The following is a 23,476-nucleotide window of genomic DNA, read 5'->3' as shown; positions in this document are numbered from 1 at the left end:
ATGGCGACAAGCACAACAAATAAGAGCTTGGAAACAGCTACACCAGATGCAGGCACAACAACTGAGGTCTTGGAAACAATAACAATTAAGAACCTAGAGACAACTACACCAGATGAGGGCACAACCAATACACACTTGGAAACAACTACAGTAAATGCACTCACAGCAATGGAGAGTTCTGAAACAACTACACATCATGAGGGCACAACAACTAAGAGCATAGTAACAACTGCAACATTTGCAGGTACAACAACAAATAACTTGGATACAACTATTCCAGATGCAGGCACAACAACCGAAAACTTCAAAACAACTACAGCAAATGAGGGCACATCAACAGAAAGCTGGAAAACCACTACTTTATATGCAGGCACAACAAATAGGGCCTTGGAAAACACTATTCCAGATGCAACAACTAAAAACTTAGAAACGTCCACGCAAAATGTAGGCACAACCACAGAGAGCTTGGAAACAACCACACAAAAGAAAATCACAACCACAGTGAGCTTGAAAACAATTACCCCCAAAGTAGATGCAACAACAGATCATCCTAAAACTATTGCCACAGCTGCAGGGTCAACAACTGAGGTTTCGGAAACAACTACTCAGCTCAAAAGTACCACAAGTGAAAGCTTGGAATCAACTACTTCAGATGAGTTGACAACAAATGAAGGCTTAGAGACAACTACACCAGATGAAGGCACAACCACTCAGCCCTGGGAATTCACTACACTAGATGTAGGGACAACAACAGAAGGCAAGAAACCAAGCACACCAGATGCAGGTACAACAACGGAAGGCTTGGAAGCAACTACAATTGAAAGCTTAGAGACAACTACACCAGATGAAGGCACAACCACTCCGCACTGGGAAACAACTACGCTACATGCACTCAAAACAACAGAGAGCTCTGAAACAACTACACATCATGAGGGCACAACAACTAAGAGCATAGTAACAACTACAACATTTACAGGTACAACAACAAATAACTTGGATACAACTATTCCAGATGCAGACACAACAACCAAAAACTTGAAAACAACTACAGCAAATGAGGGCAGATCAACAGAAATACTTCAAACTACTTCAAATAAAGGCACAACAACTGAAGGCTTAGAAACAACTTCACTTGATGCAGGAACAACAATTGAGAGCTTAGAGACAACTACACCAGATGAAAGCACAACCACTCAGCACTGGGATCACACTTCACTAGATGTAGGAACAACAACAGAAGGTTTAGAACCAAGCACTCCACATGCAGACAGAACTACTAATGGTTTGGAAACAACTACACCAGATGCAGGCACAACCTCTCAGCACTGGGAAACAACTACACTAAATGCACTCAAAACAATGGGGAGCTCTGAAACAACTACACCATTTGCAGGTACAATAACAAATACATTGGATACAACTACTCCAGATGTAGGCACAACAACCGATAACTTAAAAACAACTGCAGCTGCAGGTTCAACAAGTGTGGTTTTGAAAACAACAACTCAGGTTAAAAGCACCACAAGTGAAATCTTGGAGTCAACTACTTTAGATAAAGAAGGCTTAGAAACAACTTTACCAGATGCAGGCACAACAACTCAGCCTTGGCAATTCACTACTCTAGATGTAGAAACAACCACTGAAGGCCAAGAAACAAACACACCTTTTGCAGGCACAACAACAGAAGGATTGGAAACAACCACACAAAAGGAAAGCACAACCACAGAGAGCTTGGAAACAATTACCCCCAAAGTAAATATAACAACAGATCATCCTGAAACTATTGCCACAGCTGCAGAAAAAACAACTGGGGTTTCGGAAACAACTACTCAGCTCAAAGGCACCACAAATAAAAGCTTGGAATCAACTACCTCATATGAGGGCACAACAACTGAAGGCTTAGAAACAACTTCACGTGATGCAGGAACAACAACTAAGAACTTAGAGACAACTACACCAAATGAAGGCACAACCACTCAGCAGTGGGAAACAACTACACTACATGCACTCAAAACAACAGAGAGTTCTGCAACAACTACATCTTATAAGGGCACAACAACTAAGACCATAGTAACCACTACAACATTTGCAGGTACAACAACAAATAACTTGAATACAACTACTCCAGATGCAGACACAACAACCAAAAACTTGAAAACAACTACAGCAAATGAGGGCACATCTGCAGGGTCAATAACAGAAGGATTGGAAAGATCTACAATTTGGAGCTTAGAGAGAACTACACCAGATAAAGGCACAACCACTCAGCACTGGGAATTCACTACACTAGATGTAGGGACAACAATAGAAGGCATAGAACCAAGCACACCAGATGGAGGCACAACAAAAGAAGGCTTGGAAACAACTACAACTAAGAGCTTAGAGACAACTACACCAAATGAAAGCACAACCACTCAGCCCTGGGAATTCACTACACTAGATGTAGGGACAACAACAGAAGGCTTAGAACCAAGCACACCAGATGCAGGCACAACAACCGAGGGCTTGAAAACAACTACAATTACGAACGTAGAGACAACTACACCAGATGAAGGCACAACCACTCAGCACTGGAAAACAACTACACTAAATGCACTCAAAACAACGGAGAGTGCTGAAACAACTACACATCATGAGGGCACAACAACTAAGAGCATAGTAACAACTACAACATTTGCAGGTACAATAACAAATAACTTGGATACAACTATTCCAGATGCAGACACAACAACCGAAAACTTGAAAACAACAGAACTACTACTTCAAACTACTTCAAATAAAGGCACAACAATTGAAGGCTTAGAAACAACTTCACTTGATGCAGGCACAACAACTGAGAGCTTAGAGACAACTACACCAGATGAAGTCACAACCACTCAGCCCTGGAAATTCACTACATTAGATGTAGGGACAACAGTAGAAGACATAGAACCAAGCACACTAGATGCAAGCACAACGACAGTGGGCTTGGACACAACTACAATTAAAAACTTAGAGACAACTACACCAGATGAAGGCACAACCACTCAGCCCTGGAAATTCACTACATTAGATGTAGGGACAACAACAGAAGGCTTAGAACCAAGCACACAAAATGCAGGCACAACAACAGAGGCGTTGGAAGCAACTACAATTAAAAACTTAGAAACAACTACACCAGATGAAGTCACAACCACTCAGCCCTGGGAATTCATTACACTATATGTAAGGACAACAACAGAAGGCTTAAAACCAAGTACACCAGATGCAGGCACAACAACTGAGGTCTTGGAAACAACTACACTTAAGAACCTAGAGACAACTACACCAGATCAAGGCACAACCACTCAGCACTGGGAAACAACTACACTAAATGCACTTAAAACAACTGAGAGTTCTGAAACAACTACACCTTATGAGGGCACAACAACTAAGAGCATAGTAACAACTACACCATTTGATGGTACAACAACAAATAACTTGGATACAGCTATTACAGATGCAGACACAACAACCGAAAACTTGAAAACAACTACAGCAACTGAGGGCACATCAACAGAGAGCTTTAAAACAACTACTTTATATGTAGGCACAACAAATGGGGCCTTGGAAAGTACTACTCTAGATGCAACAACTAAAAACTTAGAAACGTCAACACAAAGTGTAGGAACAACAACAGAGAGCTTGAAAACAACCACACAAATGGAAAGCACAACCAAAGAGAGCTTGGAAACAATTACTCCCAAAGTAGATACAACAACAGATCATCCTGAAACTAGGGTTTCTGCAGGGTCAACAACTGTGATTTCTGACACAACTACTCAGCTCAAAGGCACAACAAGCGAAAGCTTACAATCAACTACTTCAAATGAAGGCACAACAACTGAAGGCTTAGAAACAACTTCACCTGATGCAGGCACAACAACTGAGAGCTTAGAGACAACTACACTAGATGAAGGCACAACAACTGAGAGCTTAGACACAACTACACTAAATGTAGGGACAACAACAGAAGGTTTAGAACCAAGCACTCCAGATGCAGACAGAACTACTAATGGTTTGGAAATAACTTCACCAGATGCAGGCACAACGTCTCAGCACTGGGAAAGAACTACACTAAATGCATTCAAAACAACAGGGAGGTCTGAAAAAACTACACCTTATAAGATCACAACAACTGAGAGCATAGAAACAACTACACCATTTGCAGGTACAATAACAAATATCTTGTACACAACTACTCCAGATGTAGGCACAACAACCGATAACTTAAAAACAACTTCAGCTGCAGGTTCAACAAGTGTGGTTTTAAAAACAACAACTCAAGATAAAGGCACCACAAGTGATGAAATCTTGGAGTCAACTACTTTAGATAAAGAAGGCTTAGAAACAACTTTACCAGATGCAGGCACAACAACTCAGCCTTGGCAATTTACTACTCTAAATTTAGAAACAAAAACTGAAGGCTTAGAAACAACTTCACTTGATGCAGGAACTACAACAAACAGCTCAAAGACAACTACACCAGATGAAGGCACAACCACTCAGCCCTGGGAATTCACTACACAAGATGTAGGGACAACAACAGCAGGTTTAGAATCAAGCACACCAGATGCTGTCACAATGCCAGAGGGCTTGGAAACAACTCCAACTGAGAGCTTAGAGACAACTACACCAGATTCAGGCACAACAACAAAAGGCTTGGAAACAACTACAACTGAGAGCTTAGAGACAACTACACCAGATGAAGGCACAACCACTCAGCCCTGGAAATTAACTACATTAGATGCAGGCACAACAACAGAAGCCATGGAAGCAACTACAATTAAAAACTTAGAGACAACTATACCAGATGAAGGCAAAACCACTCAGTCCTGGAAATTCACTACACTAGATGTAGGGACAACAACAGAAGGCATAGAACCAAGCACAACAGATGCAGGCACAACAACTGAGGTCTTGGAAACAACTACACCTAAGAACCTAGAGACAACTACACCAGATCAAGGCACAACCACTCAGCACTGGGAAACAACTACACTAAATGCACTTAAAACAACTAAGAGTTCTGAAACAACTACATCTTATGAGGGCACAACAACTAAGAGCATAGAAACAACTACACCATTTGCAGGTACAATAACAAATATCTTGAATACAACTATTCCAGATACAGACACATCAACCGAAAGCTTAAAAATAACTACAGCAACTGAGAAAACATCAACAGAGAGCTTTAAAACAACTACTTTATATGCAGGCACAACAAATGGGGCCTTGGAAAGTACTACTCCAGATACAACAACTAAAAATTTAGAAACATCCACACAAAATGGAGGCACAACCACAGAGAGCTTGGAAACAGCCACACAAAGGGAAAGCACAACCACAGAGAGCTTGGAAACAATTACCCCCAAAATAGATACAACAACAGATCATCCCGAAACTATTGCCACAGCTGCAGGGTCAACAACTGGGGTTTCTGACACAACTACTCAGCTCAAAGGCACCGCAAGTGAAAGCTTGGAATTAACTACTTCAGATGAGGGCACAACAACTGAAGGCTTAGAAACAACTTCACCTGATGCAGGCACAACAACTGAGAGCTTAGAGACAACTACACCAGATGAAGGCACAACCACTCAGCCTTGGGAATTTACTACACTAGATGTAAAGACAACAACAGAAGGCAAGAAACCAAGCACACCAGATGCAGGCACAACAACAGAGGGATTGGAAACAACTACAATTAAGAACTTAGAGACAACTACACCAGATGAAGGCACAACCACTCAGCACTGGGAAACAACTACACTAAATGCACTCAAAACAATGGAGAGTTCTGAAACAACTACACCTCATGAAGGCACAACAACTAAGAGCATAGTAACAACTACAACATTTGCAGGTACAACAACAAATAACTTGAATACAACTATTCCAGATGCAGACACAACAACCGAAAACTTGAAAACAACCACAGCAAATGAAGGCACATCAACAGAAAGCTTGAAAACAACTACATTTTATGCAGGCACAACAAATGGGGCCTTGGAAAGCACTACTCCAGATGCAACAACTAAAAACTTAGAAACATCCACACAAAATGTAGGCACAACAACAGAAGGATTGGAAACAACCACACAAAGGGGAAGCACAACCACAGAGAGCTTGGAAACAATTACCTCTAAAGTAGATACAACAACAGATCATGCTGAAACTATTGCCACAGCTGCAGGGTCAACAACTGGGGTTTCGGACACAACTACTCAGCTCAAAGAAACCACAAGTCATAACTTAGAATCTGCTACTTCAGATAAAAGCACAACAACTGAAGGCTTGGAAACAACTTCACCTGATGCAGGCACAACAACTGAGAGCTTAGAGAAAACTACACCAGATGAAGGCACAGCAACTGAGAGCTTAGACACAACTACACTAGATGTAGGGACAACAACAGAAGGTTTAGAACCAAGCACTCCACATGCAGACAGAACTACTAATGGTTTGAAAACAACTACACCAGATGCAGGCACAACCTCTCAGCACTGGGAAACAACTACACTAAATGCACTCAAAACAACGTACGGTTCTGAAACAACTACACCTTATGAGGGCACAACAACTAAGAGCATAGAAACAACTACACCATTTGCAGGTACAATAACAAATATCTTGGATACAACTACTCCAGATGTAGGCACAACAACCGATAACTTAAAAACAACTGCAGCTGCAGGTTCAACAAGTATGGTTTTGAAAACAACAACTCAGGTTAAAGGCACCACAAGTGAAATCTTGGAGTCAACTACTTTAGATAAAGAAGGCTTAGAAACAACTTTACCAGATGCAGGCACAACAACTCAGCCTTGGCAATTCACTACTCTAGATGTAGAAACAACCACTGAAGGCCAAGAAACAAACACACCTGTTGCAGGCACAACAACAGAAGGATTGGAAACAACCACACAAAAGGAAAGCACAACCACAGAGAGCTTGGAAACAATTAGCCCCAACGCAGATACAACAACAGATCATCCTGAAACCGTTGCCACAGCTGCAGGGTCAACAACTGGGGTTTCGGAAACAACTACTCAGCTCAAAAGCACCACAAGTGAAAGCTTGGAATTAACTACCTCAGATGAGGGCACAACAACTGAAGGTTTAGAAAAAACTTCACCTGATGCAGGCACATCAACTAACAGCTTAGAGACAACTACACCAGATGAAGGCACAACAACCAAGGGCTTGGAAACAACTACAATTAAGAAATTAGAGACAACTACACCAAATGATGGCACAACCACTCAGCACTGGGAAACAACTACACTAAATGCACTCAAAACAATGGAGACCTCTGAAACAACTACACCGTATGAGGGCACAACAACTAAGAGCATAGTAACAACTACAACATTTGCAGGTACAACAACAAATAACTTGGATACAACTACTCCAGATGTAGGCACAACAACCGAAAACTTGAAAACAACTACAGCAACTGAGGGCACATCAACAGAAAGCTTGAAAACAACTACTTTATATGCAGGCACAACAAATGGGGCCTTGGAAAGTACTACTCCATATGCAACAACTAAAAACTTAGAAACATCCACACAAAATGTAGGCACAACCACAGAGACCTTGGAAACAACCACACAAAGGGAAAGCATAACCACCGAGAGCTTGGAAACAATTACCCCCAACGTAGATATAGCAACAGATCATCCTGAAACCATTGCCACAGCTGCAGGAAAAACAACTGGGGTTTCAGAAACAACTACTCAGCTCAAAGGAACCACAAGTGAAAGCTTGGAATCAACTACTTCAGATAAAAGCACAACAACTGAAGGCTTGGAAACAAATTCACATGATGCAGGCACAACAACTGAGAGCTTAGAGACAACTACACCAGATAAAGGCACGACAACTGAGAGCTTAGAGACAACTACACCAGATGAAGGCACAACCACTCAGCCCTGGGGTTTCACTACACTAGATGTAGGGACAACAACAGAAGGCGTAGAACCAAGCCCACCAGATGAAGGCACAACACCCGAGGGCTTAGAAACAACTACAATTAAGGACATAGAGACAACTACACCAGATGAAGGCACAACCACTCAGCCCTGGAAAAACACTACATTAGATGTAGGGACAACAACAGAAGGCTTGGAAACAACAGAAAGTTCTGAAACAACTACACCTTATGAGGGCATAACAACTAAGAGCATAGTAACAACTACAACATTTGCAGGTACAACAACAAATAACTTGGATACAACTATACCAGATGCAAGCACAACCAAAAACTTGAAACCAACTACAGCAAATGAGGGCACATCAACAGTAAGCCTAAAAACAACTACTTTATATGCAGGCACAACAAATGGGGCCTTGGAAAGTACTACTCCAGATGCAACAACTAAAACAACAGAGGGATTGGAAACAACTACAACTAATAACTTAGAAACATCTACACAAAATGTAGGCACAACAATAGAAAGCCTGGAAACATCCACACAAACAGAAAGCACAACCACAGAGACAATTACCCCCAAAGTAAATATAACAACAGATCATGCTGAAACTATTGCCACAGCTCCAGGGTCAACAACTGAGGTTTCAGAAACAACTACTCAGCTCAAAGGCACCACAAGCGAAAGCTTGGTATCAACTACTTTAGATGAAGGAACAACAACTGAAGGTTTAAAAATAACTTTACCTGATGCAGGCACAACAACTGAGAGCTTAGACACAACTACACTAGATGTAGGGACAACAACAGAGGGCTCAGAACCAAGCACTCCACATGCAGACAGAACTACTAATGGTTTGGAAACAACTACACCAGATGAAGGCACAACCTCTCAGCACTGGGAAACAACTACACTAAATGCACTCAAAACAACGGAGAGTTCTGAAACAACTACACCTCATGAGGGCACAACAACTAAGAGCATAGTAACAACTACAACATTTGTAGGTACAACAACAAATAACTTGAATACAACTATTCCAGATGCAGACACAACAACCGAAAGCTTGAAAATAACAACAGCAACTGAGGGCACATCAACAGAGAGCTTTAAAACAACCACTTTATATGCAGGCACAACAAATGGGGCCTTGGAAAGTACTACTCCAGATGCAACAACTAAAACAACAGAGGGATTGGAAACAACTACAACTAAAAACTTAGAAACATCTACACAAAATGTAGGCACAACAACAGAAAGCCTGGAAACATCCACACAAATAAAAAGCACAACCACAGAGACATTGGAAACAATTACCCCCAAAGTAAATATAACAACAGATCATGCTGAAACTATTGCCACAGCTCCAGGGTCAACAACTGAGGTTTCAGAAACAACTACTCAGCTCAAAGGCACCACAAGTGAAAGCTTGGTATCAACTACTTTAGATGAAGGAACAACAACTGAAGGTTTAGAAACAACTTTACCTGATGCAGGCACAACAACTGAGAACTTAGACACAACCACACTAGATGTAGGGACAACAACAGAGGGCTCAGAACCAAGCACTCCACATGCAGACAGAACTACTAATGGTTTGGAAACAACTACACCAGATGCAGGCACAACCTCTCAGTACTGGGAAAAAACTACACTAAATGCATTCAAAACAACAGAGAGTTCTGAAACAACTACACCTCATGAGGGCACAACAACTAAGAGCATAGTAACAACTACAACATTTGTAGGTACAACAACAAATAACTTGAATACAACTATTCCAGATGCAGACACAACAACCGAAAGCTTGAAAATAACTACAGCAACTGAGGGCACATCAACAGAGAGCTTTAAAACAACCACTTTATATGCAGGCACAACAAATGGGGCCTTGGAAAGTACTACTCCAGATGCAACAACTAAAACAACAGAGGGATTGGAAACAACTACAACTAAAAACTTAGAAACATCTACACAAAATGTAGGCACAACAACAGAAAGCCTGGAAACATCCACACAAATAAAAAGCACAACCACAGAGACATTGGAAACAATTACCCCCAAAGTAAATATAACAACAGATCATGCTGAAACTATTGCCACAGCTCCAGGGTCAACAACTGAGGTTTCAGAAACAACTACTCAGCTCAAAGGCACCACAAGTGAAAGCTTGGTATCAACTACTTTAGATGAAGGAACAACAACTGAAGGTTTAGAAACAACTTTACCTGATGCAGGCACAACAACTGAGAGCTTAGACACAACTACACTAGATGTAGGGACAACAACAGAGGGCTCAGAACCAAGCACTCCACATGCAGACAGAACTACTAATGGTTTGGAAACAACTACACCAGATGAAGGCACAACCTCTCAGCACTGGGAAACAACTACACTAAATGCACTCAAAACAACGGAGAGTTCTGAAACAACTACACCTCATGAGGGCACAACAACTAAGAGCATAGTAACAACTACAACATTTGTAGGTACAACAACAAATAACTTGAATACAACTATTCCAGATGCAGACACAACAACCGAAAGCTTGAAAATAACTACAGCAACTGAGGGCACATCAACAGAGAGCTTTAAAACAACCACTTTATATGCAGGCACAACAAATGGGGCCTTGGAAAGTACTACTCCAGATGCAACAACTAAAACAACAGAGGGATTGGAAACAACTACAACTAAAAACTTAGAAACATCTACACAAAATGTAGGCACAACAACAGAAAGCCTGGAAACATCCACACAAATAAAAAGCACAACCACAGAGACATTGGAAACAATTACCCCCAAAGTAAATATAACAACAGATCATGCTGAAACTATTGCCACAGCTCCAGGGTCAACAACTGAGGTTTCAGAAACAACTACTCAGCTCAAAGGCACCACAAGTGAAAGCTTGGTATCAACTACTTTAGATGAAGGAACAACAACTGAAGGTTTAGAAACAACTTTACCTGATGCAGGCACAACAACTGAGAACTTAGACACAACCACACTAGATGTAGGGACAACAACAGAGGGCTCAGAACCAAGCACTCCAGATGCAGACAGAACTACTAATGGTTTGGAAACAACTACACCAGATGCAGGCACAACCTCTCAGTACTGGGAAAAAACTACACTAAATGCATTCAAAACAACAGAGAGTTCTGAAACAACTACACCTCATGAGGGCACAACAACTAAGAGCATAGTAACAACTACAACATTTGCAGGTACAACAACAATTAACTTGGATACAACTATTCCAGATGCAGACACAACAACCGAAAACTTGAAAATAACTACAGCAAATGAGGGCACATCAACAGAAAGCTTGAAAACAACTACATTTTATGCAGGCACAACAAATGGGGCCTTGGAAAGCACTACTCCAGATGCAACAACTAAAAACTTAGAAACATCCACACAAAATGTAGGCACAACAACAGAAGGATTGGAAACAACCACACAAAGGGGAAGCACAACCACAGTCAACTTGGAAACAATTACCTCTAAAGTAGATACAACAACAGATCATGCTGAAACTATTGCCACAGCTGCAGGGTCAACAACTGGGGTTTCGGACACAACTACTCAGCTCAAAGAAACCACAAGTCATAACTTAGAATCTGCTACTTCAGATAAAAGCACAACAACTGAAGGCTTGGAAACAACTTCACCTGATGCAGGCACAACAACTGAGAGCTTAGAGAAAACTACACCAGATGCAGGCACAACCTCTCAGCACTGGGAAACAACTACACTAAATGCATTCAAAACAACGGACAGTTATGAAACAACTACACCTTATGAGGGCACAACAACTAAGAGCATAGAAACAACAACACCATTTGCAGGTACAATAACAAATATCTTGGATACAACTACTCCAGATGTAGGCACAACAACCGATAACTTAAAAACAACTTCAGCTGTAGGTTCAACAAGTGTGGTTTTGAAAACAACAACTCAGGTTAAAGGCACCACAAGTGAAATCTTGGAGTCAACTACTTTAGATAAAGAAGGCTTAGAAACAACTTTACCAGATGCAGGCACAACCACTCAGCCTTGGCAATTTACTACTCTAGATTTAGACACAAAAACTGAAGGCTTAGAAACAACTTCACTTGATGCAGGAACTACAACAAAGAGCTCAAAGACAACTACACCAGATGAAGGCACAACCACTCAGCCCTGGGAATTCACTACACAAGATGTAGGGACAACAACAGAAGGTTTAGAATCAAGCACACCAGATGCTGTCACAATGCCAGAGGGCTTGGAAACAACTCCAACTGAGAGCTTAGAGACAACTACACCAGATTCAGGCACAACAACAAAAGGCTTGGAAACAACTACAACTGAGAGCTTAGAGACAACTACAGCAGATGAAGGCACAACCACTCAGCCCTGGGAATTAACTACATTAGATGCAGGCACAACAACAGAAGCCATGGAAGCAACTACAATTAAAAACTTAGAGACAACTATACCAGATGAAGGGAAAACCACTCAGCCCTGGAAATTCACTACACTAGATGTAGGAACAACAACAGAAGGCATAGAACCAAGCACACCAGATGCAGGCACAACAACTGAGGTCTTGGAAACAACTACACCTAAGAACCTAGAGACAACTACACCAGATCCAGGCACAACCACTCAGCACTGGGAAACAACTACACTAAATGCACTTAAAACAACTAAGAGTTCTGAAACAACTACAACAAATAACTTGGATACAACTATTCCAGATACAGACACAACAACCGAAAACTTGAAAACAACTACAGCAAATGAGGGCACATCAACAGAAAGCTTAAAAACAACTACTTTATATGCAGGCACAACAAATGGGGCCTTGGAAAGTACTACTCCATATGCAACAACTAAAAACTTAGAAACATCCACAAAAAATTTAGGCACAACCACAGAGACCTTGGAAACAACCACACAAAGGGAAAGCATAACCACCGAGAGCTTGGAAACAATTACCCCCAACGTAGATATAACAACAGATCATCCTGAAACCATTGCCACAGCTGCAGGGTCAACAACTGGGGTTTCGGACACAACTACTCAGCTCAAAGGCACCACAAGCGAAAGCTTAGAATCAACTACTTTAGATGAAGGCACAACAACTGAAGGCTTAGAAACAACTTCACCTGATGCAGGCACAACATCTGAGAGCTTGGATACAACTACACTAGATGTAGGGACAACAACAGAAGGTTTAGAACCAAGCACTCCACATGCAGACAGAACTACTAATGGTTTGGAAACAACTACACCAGATGCAGGCACAACCTCTCAGCACTGGGAAACAACTACACTAAATGCACTCAAAACAACGGACAGTTCTGAAACAACTACATCTTATGAGGGCACAACAACTAAGAGCATAGAAACAACTACACCATTTGCAGGTACAATAACAAATATCTTGGATACAACTACTCCTGATTTAGGCACAACAACCGAAAGCTTGAAAATAACTACAGCAACTGAGGGCACATCAACAGAGAGCTTTAAAACAACTACTTTATATGCAGGCACAACAAATGGGGCCTTGGAAAGTACTACTCCAGATACAACAACTAAAAATTTAGAAACATCCACACAAAATGGAGGCACAACCACAGAGAGCTTGGAAACAATTACCCACAAAATAGATACAACAACAGATCATCCCGAAACTATTGCCACAGCTGCAGGGTTAACAACTGGGGTTTCTGACACAACTACTCAGCTCAAAGGCACCACAAGTGAAAGCTTGGAATTAACTACTTCAGATGAGGGCACAACAACTGAAGGCTTAGAAACAACTTCCCCTGATGCAGGCACAACAACTGAGAGCTTAGAGACAACTACACCAGATGAAGGCACAACCACTCAGCCTTGGGAATTTACTACACTAGATGTAAAGACAACAACAGAAGGCAAGAAACCAAGCACACCAGATACAGGCACAACAACAGAGGGATTGGAAACAACTACAATTAAGAAGTTAGAGACAACTACACCAGATGAAGGCACAACCACTCAGCACTGGGAAACAACTACACAAAATGCACTCAAAACAATGGAGAGTTCTGAAACAACTACACCTCATGAAGGCACAACAACTAAGAGCATAGTAATTACTACAACATTTGCAGGTACAACAACAAATAACTTGAATACAACTATTCCAGATGCAGACACAACAACCGAAAACTTGAAAACAACCACAGCAAATGAAGGAACATCAACAGAAAGCTTGAAAACAACTACTTTTTATGCAGGCACAACAAATGGGGCCTTGGAAAGCACTACTCCAGATGCAACAACTAAAAACTTAGAAACATCCACACAAAATGTAGGCACAACAACAGAAGGATTGGAAACAACCACACAAAGGGGAAGCACAACCACAGAGAGCTTGGAAACAATTACCTCTAAAGTAGATACAACAACAGATCATGCTGAAACTATTGCCACAGCTGCAGGGTCAACAACTGGGGTTTCGGACACAACTACTCAGCTCAAAGAAACCACAAGTCATAACTTAGAATCTGCTACTTCAGATAAAAGCACAACAACTGAAGGCTTGGAAACAACTTCACCTGATGCAGGCACAACAACTGAGAGCTTAGAGAAAACTACACCAGATGAAGGCACAGCAACTGAGAGCTTAGACACAACTACACTAGATGTAGGGACAACAACAGAAGGTTTAGAACCAAGCACTCCACATGCAGACAGAACTACTAATGGTTTGGAAACAACTACACCAGATGCAGGCACAACCTCTCAGCACTGGGAAACAACTACACTAAATGCACTCAAAACAACGTACGGTTCTGAAACAACTACACCTTATGAGGGCACAACAACTAAGAGCATAGAAACAACTACACCATTTGCAGGTACAATAACAAATATCTTGGATACAACTACTTCAGATGTAGGCACAACAACCGATAACTTAAAAACAACTGCAGCTGCAGGTTCAACAAGTGTGGTTTTGAAAACAACAACTCAGGTTAAAGGCACCACAAGTGAAATCTTGGAGTCAACTACTTTAGATAAAGAAGGCTTAGAAACAACTTTACCAGATGCAGGCACAACAACTCAGCCTTGGCAATTCACTACTCTAGATGTAGAAACAACCACTGAAGGCCAAGAAACAAACACACCTGTTGCAGGCACAACAACAGAAGGATTGGAAACAACCACACAAAAGGAAAGCACAACCACAGAGAGCTTGGAAACAATTAGCCCCAACGCAAATACAACAACAGATCATCCTGAAACCGTTGCCACAGCTGCAGGGTCAACAACTGGGGTTTCGGAAACAACTACTCAGCTCAAAGGCACCACAAGTGAAAGCTTGGAATTAACTACTTCAGATGAGGGCAGAACAACTGAAGGGTTAGAAACAACTTCACCTGATGCAGGCACAACAACTAACAGCTTAGAGACAACTACACCAGATGAAGGCACAACAACAAAGGGCTTGGAAACAACTACAATTAAGAAATTAGAGACAACTACACCAAATGAGGGCACAACCACTCAGCACTGGGAAACAACTACACTAAATGCACTCAAAACAATGGAGACCTCTGAAACAACTACACCGTATGAGGGCACAACAACTAAGAGCATAGTAACAACTACAACATTTGCAGGTACAACAACAAATAACTTGGATACAACTACTCCAGATGTAGGCACAACAACCAAAAACTTGAAAACAACAACAGCAACTGAGGGCACATCAACAGAAAGCTTGAAAACAACTACTTTATATGCAGGCACAACAAATGGGGCCTTGGAAAGTACTACTCCATATGCAACAACTAAAAACTTAGAAACATCCACACAAAATGTAGGCACAACCACAGAGACCTTGGAAACAACCACACAAAGGGAAAGCATAACCACCGAGAGCTTGGAAACAATTACCCCCAACGTAGATATAACAACAGATCATTCTGAAACCATTGCTACAGCTGCAGGAAAAACAACTGGGGTTTCAGAAACAACTACTCAGCTTAAAGGAACCACAAGTGAAAGCTCGGAATCAACTACTTCAGATAAAAGCACAACAACTGAAGGCTTGGAAACAAATTCACGTGATGCAGGCACAACAACTGAGAGCTTAGAGACAACTACACCAGATAAAGGCACGACAACTGAGAGCTTAGAGATAACTACACCAGATGAAGGCACAACCACTCAGCCCTGCGGTTTCACTACACTAGATGTAGGGACAACAACAGAAGGCGTAGAACCAAGCCCACCAGATGAAGGCACAACACCCGAGGGCTTGGAAACAACTACAATTAAGGACATAGAGACAACTACACCAGATGAAGGCACAACCACTCAGCCCTGGGAAAACACTACATTAGATGCAGGCACAACAACAGAAGGCTTGGAAACAACAGAAAGTTCTGAAACAACTACACCTTATGAGGGCATAACAACTAAGAGCATAGTAACAACTACAACATTTGCAGGTACAACAACAAATAACTTGGATACAACTATACCAGATGCAAGCACAACCAAAAACTTGAAACCAACTACAGCAAATGAGGGCACATCAACAGTAAGCCTAAAAACAACTACTTTATATGCAGGCACAACAAATGGGGCCTTGGAAAGTACTACTCCAGATGCAACAACTAAAACAACAGAGGGATTGGAAACAACTACAACTAAAAACTTAGAAACATCTACACAAAATGTAGGCACAACAACAGAAAGCCTGGAAACATCCACACAAATAAAAAGCACAACCACAGAGACATTGGAAACAATTACCCCCAAAGTAAATATAACAACAGATCATCCTGAAACTATTGCCACAGCTCCAGGGTCAACAACTGAGGTTTCAGAAACAACTACTCAGCTCAAAGGCACCACAAGTGAAAGCTTGGTATCAACTACTTTAGATGAAGGAACAACAACTGAAGGTTTAGAAACAACTTTACCTGATGCAGGCACAACAACTGAGAGCTTAGACACAACCACACTAGATGTAGGGACAACAACAGAGGGCTCAGAACCAAGCACTCCAGATGCAGACAGAACTACTAATGGTTTGGAAACAACTACACCAGATGCAAGCACAACCTCTCAGTACTGGGAAAAAACTACACTAAATGCATTCAAAACAACGGAGAGTTCTGAAACAACTACACCTCATGAGGGCACAACAACTAAGAGCATAGTAACAACTACAACATTTGCAGGTACAACAACAATTAACTTGGATACAACTATTCCAGATGCAGACACAACAACCGAAAACTTGAAAATAACTACAGCAAATGAGGGCACATCAACAGAAAGCTTGAAAACAACTACATTTTATGCAGGCACAACAAATGGGGCCTTGGAAAGCACTACTCCAGATGCAACAACTAAAAACTTAGAAACATCCACACAAAATGTAGGCACAACAACAGAAGGATTGGAAACAACCACACAAAGGGGAAGCACAACCACAGTCAACTTGGAAACAATTACCTCTAAAGTAGATACAACAACAGATCATGCTGAAACTATTGCCACAGCTGCAGGGTCAACAACTGGGGTTTCGGACACAACTACTCAGCTCAAAGAAACCACAAGTCATAACTTAGAATCTGCTACTTCAGATAAAAGCACAACAACTGAAGGCTTGGAAACAACTTCACCTGATGCAGGCACAACAACTGAGAGCTTAGAGAAAACTACACCAGATGCAGGCACAACCTCTCAGCACTGGGAAACAACTACACTAAATGCACTCAAAACAACGGACAGTTATGAAACAACTACACCTTATGAGGGCACAACAACTAAGAGCATAGAAACAACAACACCATTTGCAGGTACAATAACAAATATCTTGGATACAACTACTCCAGATGTAGGCACAACAACCGATAACTTAAAAACAACTTCAGCTGTAGGTTCAACAAGTGTGGTTTTGAAAACAACAACTCAGGTTAAAGGCACCACAAGTGAAATCTTGGAGTCAACTACTTTAGATAAAGAAGGCTTAGAAACAACTTTACCAGATGCAGGCACAACCACTCAGCCTTGGCAATTTACTACTCTAGATTTAGACACAAAAACTGAAGGCTTAGAAACAACTTCACTTGATGCAGGAACTACAACAAAGAGCTCAAAGACAACTACACCAGATGAAGGCACAACCACTCAGCCCTGGGAATTCACTACACAAGATGTAGGGACAACAACAGAAGGTTCAGAATCAAGCACACCAGATGCTGTCACAATGCCAGAGGGCTTGGAAACAACTCCAACTGAGAGCTTAGAGACAACTACACCAGATTCAGGCACAACAACAAAAGGCTTGGAAACAACTACAACTGAGAGCTTAGAGACAACTACACCAGATGAAGGCACAACCACTCAGCCCTGGAAATTCACTACTCTAAATGTAGGAACAACAATAGAAGGCATAGAACCAAGCACACCAGATGCAGGCACAATAACCAAGGGCTTGGAAACAACTACAATTAAGAACTTAGAGACAACTACAGCAGATGAAGGCACAACCACTCAGCCCTGGGAATTAACTACATTAGATGCAGGCACAACAACAGAAGCCATGGAAGCAACTACAATTAAAAACTTAGAGACAACTATACCAGATGAAGGCAAAACCACTCAGCCCTGGAAATTCACTACACTAGATGTAGGAACAACAACAGAAGGCATAGAACCAAGCACACCAGATGCAGGCACAACAACTGAGGTCTTGGAAACAACTACACCTAAGAACCTAGAGACAACTACACCAGATCCAGGCACAACCACTCAGCACTGGGAAACAACTACACTAAATGCACTTAAAACAACTAAGAGTTCTGAAACAACTACAACAAATAACTTGGATACAACTATTCCAGATACAGACACAACAACCGAAAACTTGAAAACAACTACAGCAAATGAGGGCACATCAACAGAAAGCTTAAAAACAACTACTTTATATGCAGGCACAACAAATGGGGCCTTGGAAAGTACTACTCCATATGCAACAACTAAAAACTTAGAAACATCCACAAAAAATTTAGGCACAACCACAGAGACCTTGGAAAAAACCACACAAAGGGAAAGCATAACCACCGAGAGCTTGGAAACAATTACCCCCAACGTAGATATAACAACAGATCATCCTGAAACCATTGCCACAGCTGCAGGGTCAACAACTGGGGTTTCGGACACAACTACTCAGCTCAAAGGCACCACAAGCGAAAGCTTAGAATCAACTACTTTAGATGAAGGCACAACAACTGAAGGCTTAGAAACAACTTCACCTGATGCAGGCACAACAACTGAGAGCTTAGACACAACTACACTAGATGTAGGGACAACAACAGAAGGTTTAGAACCAAGCACTCCACATGCAGACAGAACTACTAATGGTTTGGAAACAACTACACCAGATGCAGGCACAACCTCTCAGCACTGGGAAACAACTACACTAAATGCACTCAAAACAACGGACAGTTATGAAACAACTACATCTTATGAGGGCACAACAACTAAGAGCATAGAAACAACTACACCATTTGCAGGTACAACAACAAATATCTTGGATACAACTACTCCTGATTTAGGCACAACAACCGAAAGCTTGAAAATAACTACAGCAACTGAGGGCACATCAACAGAAAGCTTGAAAACAACTACTTTATATGCAGGCACAACAAATGGGGCCTTGGAAAGTACTACTCCATATGCAACAACTAAAAACTTAGAAACATCCACACAAAATGTAGGCACAACCACAGAGACCTTGGAAACAACCACACAAAGGGAAAGCATAACCACCGAGAGCTTGGAAACAATTACCCCCAACGTAGATATAACAACAGATCATTCTGAAACCATTGCTACAGCTGCAGGAAAAACAACTGGGGTTTCAGAAACAACTACTCAGCTTAAAGGAACCACAAGTGAAAGCTCGGAATCAACTACTTCAGATAAAAGCACAACAACTGAAGGCTTGGAAACAAATTCACGTGATGCAGGCACAACAACTGAGAGCTTAGAGACAACTACACCAGATAAAGGCACGACAACTGAGAGCTTAGAGATAACTACACCAGATGAAGGCACAACCACTCAGCCCTGCGGTTTCACTACACTAGATGTAGGGACAACAACAGAAGGCGTAGAACCAAGCCCACCAGATGAAGGCACAACACCCGAGGGCTTGGAAACAACTACAATTAAGGACATAGAGACAACTACACCAGATGAAGGCACAACCACTCAGCCCTGGGAAAACACTACATTAGATGCAGGCACAACAACAGAAGGCTTGGAAACAACAGAAAGTTCTGAAACAACTACACCTTATGAGGGCATAACAACTAAGAGCATAGTAACAACTACAACATTTGCAGGTACAACAACAAATAACTTGGATACAACTATACCAGATGCAAGCACAACCAAAAACTTGAAACCAACTACAGCAAATGAGGGCACATCAACAGTAAGCCTAAAAACAACTACTTTATATGCAGGCACAACAAATGGGGCCTTGGAAAGTACTACTCCAGATGCAACAACTAAAACAACAGAGGGATTGGAAACAACTACAACTAAAAACTTAGAAACATCTACACAAAATGTAGGCACAACAACAGAAAGCCTGGAAACATCCACACAAATAAAAAGCACAACCACAGAGACATTGGAAACAATTACCCCCAAAGTAAATATAACAACAGATCATCCTGAAACTATTGCCACAGCTCCAGGGTCAACAACTGAGGTTTCAGAAACAACTACTCAGCTCAAAGGCACCACAAGTGAAAGCTTGGTATCAACTACTTTAGATGAAGGAACAACAACTGAAGGTTTAGAAACAACTTTACCTGATGCAGGCACAACAACTGAGAGCTTAGACACAACCACACTAGATGTAGGGACAACAACAGAGGGCTCAGAACCAAGCACTCCAGATGCAGACAGAACTACTAATGGTTTGGAAACAACTACACCAGATGCAAGCACAACCTCTCAGTACTGGGAAAAAACTACACTAAATGCATTCAAAACAACGGAGAGTTCTGAAACAACTACACCTCATGAGGGCACAACAACTAAGAGCATAGTAACAACTACAACATTTGCAGGTACAACAACAATTAACTTGGATACAACTATTCCAGATGCAGACACAACAACCGAAAACTTGAAAATAACTACAGCAAATGAGGGCACATCAACAGAAAGCTTGAAAACAACTACATTTTATGCAGGCACAACAAATGGGGCCTTGGAAAGCACTACTCCAGATGCAACAACTAAAAACTTAGAAACATCCACACAAAATGTAGGCACAACAACAGAAGGATTGGAAACAACCACACAAAGGGGAAGCACAACCACAGTCAACTTGGAAACAATTACCTCTAAAGTAGATACAACAACAGATCATGCTGAAACTATTGCCACAGCTGCAGGGTCAACAACTGGGGTTTCGGACACAACTACTCAGCTCAAAGAAACCACAAGTCATAACTTAGAATCTGCTACTTCAGATAAAAGCACAACAACTGAAGGCTTGGAAACAACTTCACCTGATGCAGGCACAACAACTGAGAGCTTAGAGAAAACTACACCAGATGCAGGCACAACCTCTCAGCACTGGGAAACAACTACACTAAATGCACTCAAAACAACGGACAGTTATGAAACAACTACACCTTATGAGGGCACAACAACTAAGAGCATAGAAACAACAACACCATTTGCAGGTACAATAACAAATATCTTGGATACAACTACTCCAGATGTAGGCACAACAACCGATAACTTAAAAACAACTTCAGCTGTAGGTTCAACAAGTGTGGTTTTGAAAACAACAACTCAGGTTAAAGGCACCACAAGTGAAATCTTGGAGTCAACTACTTTAGATAAAGAAGGCTTAGAAACAACTTTACCAGATGCAGGCACAACCACTCAGCCTTGGCAATTTACTACTCTAGATTTAGACACAAAAACTGAAGGCTTAGAAACAACTTCACTTGATGCAGGAACTACAACAAAGAGCTCAAAGACAACTACACCAGATGAAGGCACAACCACTCAGCCCTGGGAATTCACTACACAAGATGTAGGGACAACAACAGAAGGTTCAGAATCAAGCACACCAGATGCTGTCACAATGCCAGAGGGCTTGGAAACAACTCCAACTGAGAGCTTAGAGACAACTACACCAGATTCAGGCACAACAACAAAAGGCTTGGAAACAACTACAACTGAGAGCTTAGAGACAACTACACCAGATGAAGGCACAACCACTCAGCCCTGGAAATTCACTACTCTAAATGTAGGAACAACAATAGAAGGCATAGAACCAAGCACACCAGATGCAGGCACAATAACCAAGGGCTTGGAAACAACTACAATTAAGAACTTAGAGACAACTACAGCAGATGAAGGCACAACCACTCAGCCCTGGGAATTAACTACATTAGATGCAGGCACAACAACAGAAGCCATGGAAGCAACTACAATTAAAAACTTAGAGACAACTATACCAGATGAAGGCAAAACCACTCAGCCCTGGAAATTCACTACACTAGATGTAGGAACAACAACAGAAGGCATAGAACCAAGCACACCAGATGCAGGCACAACAACTGAGGTCTTGGAAACAACTACACCTAAGAACCTAGAGACAACTACACCAGATCCAGGCACAACCACTCAGCACTGGGAAACAACTACACTAAATGCACTTAAAACAACTAAGAGTTCTGAAACAACTACAACAAATAACTTGGATACAACTATTCCAGATACAGACACAACAACCGAAAACTTGAAAACAACTACAGCAAATGAGGGCACATCAACAGAAAGCTTAAAAACAACAACTTTATATGCAGGCACAACAAATGGGGCCTTGGAAAGTACTACTCCATATGCAACAACTAAAAACTTAGAAACATCCACAAAAAATTTAGGCACAACCACAGAGACCTTGGAAAAAACCACACAAAGGGAAAGCATAACCACCGAGAGCTTGGAAACAATTACCCCCAACGTAGATATAACAACAGATCATCCTGAAACCATTGCCACAGCTGCAGGGTCAACAACTGGGGTTTCGGACACAACTACTCAGCTCAAAGGCACCACAAGCGAAAGCTTAGAATCAACTACTTTAGATGAAGGCACAACAACTGAAGGCTTAGAAACAACTTCACCTGATGCAGGCACAACAACTGAGAGCTTAGACACAACTACACTAGATGTAGGGACAACAACAGAAGGTTTAGAACCAAGCACTCCACATGCAGACAGAACTACTAATGGTTTGGAAACAACTACACCAGATGCAGGCACAACCTCTCAGCACTGGGAAACAACTACACTAAATGCACTCAAAACAACGGACAGTTATGAAACAACTACATCTTATGAGGGCACAACAACTAAGAGCATAGAAACAACTACACCATTTGCAGGTACAATAACAAATATCT

At 41.5% G+C, this 23,476-nt stretch overlaps 1 protein-coding gene across 1 annotated transcript in view; it reads left to right on the top strand.

Annotated features, from left to right (window-relative positions):
• LOC134311916 (mucin-3B-like) overlaps positions 1–23,476 on the top strand; it is a 32,133-nt gene continuing 8,657 nt past the window's right edge. The window contains exon 1 of the mRNA XM_062993565.1: positions 1–23,458. Within this exon, the coding sequence (XP_062849635.1) occupies positions 1–23,458 (23,458 nt within the window). The remainder of the gene's footprint in view (positions 23,459–23,476) is intronic.

Source organism: Trichomycterus rosablanca, chromosome 4 (genome assembly GCF_030014385.1).
Source record: "Trichomycterus rosablanca isolate fTriRos1 chromosome 4, fTriRos1.hap1, whole genome shotgun sequence".
Lineage (NCBI taxonomy): Eukaryota > Metazoa > Chordata > Actinopteri > Siluriformes > Trichomycteridae > Trichomycterus > Trichomycterus rosablanca.
This window is presented reverse-complemented; position numbering and strand designations above follow the sequence as displayed.